Genomic DNA, 4455 nt, shown 5'->3' on the forward strand with positions numbered 1-4455 from the left:
GTCCCCAGAAAATATTAAAACTGGTATTTCAAGGACTGCTATTAGAATGGAAAAGTGTTTTTTACCATCTCTGGGATCAGTATGAGAAAAATCAACATATGAGCAATCATGTGCTCTGTCTCATTTTGTCTGGGGAACAAATGTGGAATTCTATGTGTCATACAGGTGTTGTGGGGGGAGAATTGTGTGTGAGTATGATGGTGAACCAGATGGTCATAGTTCCTTTCCCAAACAAGCCCCCAAGTAGTTGTCCATACACAAAAACAAAAACTGAAATCAATCTGAAATTAGCCCTGAAGTTAGCTGTAGTTGAGAACAAAAGCATCAGACGATTGTGCCTATTCAAATTGTTGCAACTCCTTCAAGGTACCCTTCTTTCTGGTAGAATCTAGATACAGTTACTCGAAAGTGACTCTTATGAGTTCCATACTTTTCTGAACATGCCAATGTGGGTAACCTCTTTCTAGGCCTTGTAGAGTGAACATGCATATTTGATCAGGTTCTATGGGGAAAAGCTGAGAAAGGAAAGTCAAAATCTAGATTCTAGAATAGGATCACATTCAGTCTGATGGCAAGGGAGAAGAACAGCATGAGGGCAACGGGGGTTCTATATTGGAGAAGGGGGTTATGATTCAGGAGATGCAAGCAGATGAGGGGACCACAAATCACTTTGTCTATTAAACTGTTTTTCTTACAGCGAGCTGATGGGCAAACTGACAGTGGAGAGGCTAAACTGAGGGAAACAGGATTTTTGTTACGAGACCTCTAATGTGCTCTAGCACATTAGAAGGTTTTATTTCTCTGTTCCTCTTTCCCATCTCTTCATTTGTCACCTCTTCCTGCCCTCTGCCCTGTTCTTTCAGTGTTGGAACTATAGTAACCAAAAATAACTAAGGCAAGCCATCTACTGGTGAAGTCCACTGATTGAAATCTACCCCAGTGGGCCATTTGGCCTTCACACTTCTTGTCAGAGAAATTGGAGCCTCAGAAAATCCTTTGATAAAACTGACTCCTTCTGTCTAATTGAAAACAACAAAAGTAGAAAACAGAGACTTCAGAGGGAGTTGCAATCTATTCTTAACCTCTTTTGCAAGACAGCTTGCTTGGGCTGAGAACATAAGCAGCATCTCTTATGAGCTGTTACTCATAAGTATTAGGATAGTTGAAGAAGTGGCCATGTGGAAAGGGAGAGTAGATTAATTAAACAATTAAGTTTTCCATTAATATTTTTAATTGTTTCTTCAGTTCTATGAGAAATTAACAGCCTGCTGACCTTTGTGCAAATTGTTGAGTGTCATGGTATGACTGACCATGATCATTAAAAAAGCTATTTGCCTCTGGTCAAAGTTCACACTGAGCTTCTACACTTTTGCAGAATATTGGAATACAGCCAGGAGCAGTGGCACATGCCTATAATCCCACTGGCTTGGGAGGCTGAGGCAGGAGTATCACAAGTTCAAATTAGCCTCAGGAACTTAGTGAGGCACTGAGCAACTTAGCCAGACCCTGTCTCTAAATAAATAAATAAATAAATAAATAAATAAATAAATAAATAAATAAATAAGGCTGGAGATATGGCTCAGTGACAAAGTGCCTCTGGGTTCAATCTCTGGTATCAAAAAAAAAAAAAAAGAATATTGGAATACAGTGGGCCACTTCAGTTCTGAAAATTATATGGATCTTTGCACACACAGGCATTTGTTTCATCAGGTCTGTCTCTGGGCACAGTGCTCATTCAGCTGCACCCACCTGTACATGGAGTATGTGCCTAGGATGAGTTGGAGGATTCTTTTGTTCTTTCTCTGTGTTATTTCACTGTTCCTATACTCCCCCTCCCCCCACTAACTCTCTCATGTACACTGAATCTGTGGCCTCAAGCCCTGATACATATCCCCCCTCCTCATTCTTACAGCTATTGACAAGCCCATGCATTGACCTCCCTAGGTTTCCTTAGACCATCTCAGTACCATTTTGGTCAATCTTGCTGCCTTTGGTTTCTCCTCAGAAGAGCCCCAATCAGTGCTCACAGTGTGCTTACTGCAAGCTCACTGCATGGCAGGCACTTGGCCAAGCATTATCACACTTATTTCAAAAGAATCCAGTGAAGATGCCCAATTTAAAGATGAGAAAACTGAAGTCTAGAGAGATTATACAGCATGCCCCAGGAGACAGAGTTAGTTAAAATAATTTAGGGTTTGTGCTCAAGTCTGTCTAATCTCCAGTCCTGAGATCATAACCATCACAACTTCTCTAGTTCACCTTTCACATTGATTAGAGAATTATCTTTGTAAAAGACATTTAGTATCAAGTTATTTGCCACTCTGAAGCCTTTGATCATCCACCCTAGTACTATACCTTTAAGCCAAATTAAGCCATTTGCCTCAGATACTCAGATGTTGTGGATGGAATCTTACAGCCTTGCTTAGCTCTGGTTTTGTATTCCATTTAAGTTCTGCCTAGGTCCCAACCTGTAGAATGTTTTCCTTCTGCTTTCTCTCTTCTATTTGTTTAAACTTGGTTATTGCATTAGCTTTCCATTGCTGTGACAAAATACCTAGGATAATTAACTTAAAAGGAGTGACCTATGGTCACTTGGCTCTGTTGTTTTTGGACTGTGGTGAGGCCAAACATCATAGTGGGGGGTGCATAGAAGAGCAAAAGTGCTCACCTCATGGCAGCAGGAAGTGGGGCTGGGAGAGAGAAGCAATTTCTGGTCCCAATATCCCTTGCAAGGGCATGTCCCTAGTGACCTAACATCCTTCCATCAGGCCCCACCTCTTAAAGGTTCCACTATCTCCAGTAGTGCCACAGGCTGGTGACCAAGCCTTTAAACACATGGCCTCTGAGAGAAATTTAAGATCCAAAAATGTAACAAATATTAAGCTCAGCTCTCCAAATTGGACTCCTGACTCCTTCTAAGTACTCATGTATTGCCCTTTCCTGCTTTTGGGTTCTTCAAGGAAATGACCCCACATCCCTATTTGTGCTTCTAGGGTCTCACCCTGAATATCAATATCACTATAGATATTTTAACATGTCTACACACCAAATTTCAGCTGAATAGACTGAGAAAGTATTGATATTCACTCCAAATCTCACCTTCCTTCTTCCTAGGGTTCATAAACCCTTTAAAATGATTATTTAAAGTTAATTTTGGAAAATTCTTAGCCACTCTATCTTTAAATATTACTCATATTATTTCTCTTTTCTCCTTCTAAAACTCAAATTAAATGTAAACAAGCTTTCTTGACAACCAGCAACATTTATTTATTGAACAATTCCAAGTTTTTCCAATAAGATACACCTTGCTACTTTTCTCCAGGTGTTCGTACACTCTGGCCAGGGAAATAGGAAAGGGAAAGGCAGGCACAGTTTAAGAGTACGTATGTTGGAGGAAATTAACTATCAACTTTTTTTTTCTTTTTTGAAGGAACACATTTATAACTGACATCCCACTTATCTGTAAAAGTGGGATAGAAGATATTTTATTTCAAGCCTGGTATTCATATATTTCATTTCATATGCAGTTGAGTTGATCAGGGTGATACTCTGTCCAATGTCAAAATGCCTAAAAGTATCAGGCAGGAAACTAAGCAAGTATCAGGAAGGCAAAAGTACTAACAAAATGAAGCTCCAGATGGCTTCGGAGGGCGGGAGGCAGCCTTCTTCAGTAGAAGCAGACGGTGTGCAGAAAATCCTTGCCGCTTTTCTCTTCGAACTCCTGCAGCAGCTCTTCAATCTCATCATCCATGTCATCAGTGTGCTGGATACACTGGCAGAGCTCACAGATGAGGAATGCCCCGAGGGTGGCCTCTTCATAGTTGTCTTGTATATCCACATTGACCACATGCACGGGTTGGCAGGTCTCCTGCTCTCTGGAATTCAGCTCTTCCACCACCTGGTCATAGACTCGCTCTTCACAAGTGAGGATCAGATCGAACGGCTCTTTACAATTTTGGAACCTTTCTGGACCGGGCTTGATTCTTTTATTTCTGTCCAACATATGCAAAATGCCATTCTTCGTATAGAAATCTTTGTCTTTCTTAATAAGATCGTTGTACATCTGATCATATGTGGTTCTGAAATCATAAACATTTGGCTTGTTGGGTGCCGGACCTGGAAGCTTCACGTGAGATCCTGTTCCAAAGGAACGGACATTGAAACCTCGCTTGCTGAGGATGTGGTGTGCCTCCATGCTCCGATTCTGGTTGCTAGAGCAGACCACCGCCACCTGAAGCGGCAAGGACGGCATGGTACCACAATATCTGCAACGCTCTCGCTCTAGAACTTTTGCTCAACTGTGGCGCTTCAACACGAGCGAGCAAAATGGCTACCGCACAGCCTGAAGTGAGGCACTTCAGAAGGAGCAATGGCGGCACAGCGCGTCAGGTTACCACGTAAGGGTCACGTCACAGGGGAGGCCCCACCCCTCGGGCATGCGCGTTTCCCCGGCCT

The 4455-nt window shown here is 42.0% G+C and overlaps 1 protein-coding gene across 1 annotated transcript; it reads right to left on the reverse strand.

The window, feature by feature from the left end:
* Nucleotides 1–3667: 3667 nt before the first annotated feature.
* LOC308638756 (RNA polymerase II subunit A C-terminal domain phosphatase SSU72-like) lies at nt 3668–4252 on the reverse strand (the record flags this gene model as incomplete). Its single annotated transcript, XM_081276521.1, has 1 exon — nt 3668–4252. One exon carries the CDS (start codon nt 4250–4252, stop codon nt 3668–3670), a length of 585 nt encoding a protein of 194 aa, XP_081132647.1.
* Between the last annotated feature and the right edge of the window lie 203 nt (nt 4253–4455).

The sequence above is a fragment of the Spermophilus citellus genome (genome assembly GCF_964194105.1).
Source record: "Spermophilus citellus genome assembly, chromosome: X".
NCBI classification, from domain to species: domain Eukaryota; kingdom Metazoa; phylum Chordata; class Mammalia; order Rodentia; family Sciuridae; genus Spermophilus; species Spermophilus citellus.